This window comes from Vairimorpha ceranae (assembly GCF_000988165.1).
Source record: "Vairimorpha ceranae strain PA08 1199 chromosome Unknown NODE_455, whole genome shotgun sequence".
Lineage (NCBI taxonomy): Eukaryota > Fungi > Microsporidia > Nosematidae > Vairimorpha > Vairimorpha ceranae.
In genome coordinates this window covers 1-1,007 of record NW_020169749.1, presented here as the reverse complement: position 1 = coordinate 1,007, position 1,007 = coordinate 1, and the positions used below count along the sequence as shown (strand labels likewise).

The window sequence follows — 1,007 nt, the reverse complement described above, 5'->3', positions numbered from 1 at the left end:
CATTATTCCAAATATTTTTAGAGATGACATAAATAGTGTGTCTAATAAGAAAGTTAAATGGGCTTGGGAATACAGTACAGTGATAATAGAAATGTTAAATAACGAGTATAGGATGAATTTATTATTATTTAATAAACACAGTGGTATACAGGGTTTTAACTTAAATAGAAAAGTAAATAGCAAAATAAGTAAATGGTGTATTTATTTACATACCATAGTAAATTTTATAATTGTAGCTAGTCAAAATGTTAATGTATGTAGTTTTAAAGAAAAAATAGTAGCATAGTAAAAATATGTAAAAAGTTTTTTAAATATAATTATTTTTAAGATGTAAACCTTGTTATATGTTTAAAACTTTACAATATACAGTTGTGGTATTTTACAACCACTGAAGATATTTCTAGTAAAATGATTTATTAAAAATAATTTTCCTTTTTTGTCATTTCGATAGATAAAAATAAATATTTATTAGTATAACCACAATAGTTAACTTTACTGTCTAAGTTATACAAGATTATTTTGTGTTTGTTGTGATTAAAATTGTGGATTACTAAGATACAAACAAAATATCATTATAAAGTAAAAGCTGTCGCAAGTCAAAACTTGTACTATCATTTTAGTATAAATAAAATATTTTAGTATATAAATAATTTGTAAAGTTAATTTATTAACATCGTAAGATCTATAAGATGAAGGGTTATGGTAAAACAAACAAGAGCAAGCAGAGAAGTCTGCAAAGTGAGTACTTTGATACTCAAAACAACAATTTAGATACAGAAATGTATTTAAAAGACAAAATTAAGCATGTTTATGCTAATGGTAGCACTCCTAGAGTTTGCTACAAGAAAGATTGAGAATTACAATATTCTCTCAACAAATTAAAAATTCTTTCTGAAAGAATTAATAAAAATGATTTTCTTGGCAGGTCGAGAAAAGAAAAAAAGCAAGATCTAGATGATTTTAAAAAATATATTTCTAGCTCCTACGAGTTGATTACAACTCAACAG

At 24.1% G+C, this 1,007-nt stretch overlaps 1 protein-coding gene across 1 annotated transcript; it reads left to right on the top strand.

The window, feature by feature from the left end:
* AAJ76_4550001006 (hypothetical protein) lies at window positions 1-286 on the top strand (the record flags this gene model as incomplete). The annotated part of the gene is made up of 1 exon (XM_024475691.1): window positions 1-286. A coding segment is annotated over one exon (286 nt), but the record flags the coding sequence as incomplete, so codon positions are not given.
* Window positions 287-1,007: the final 721 nt, after the last annotated feature.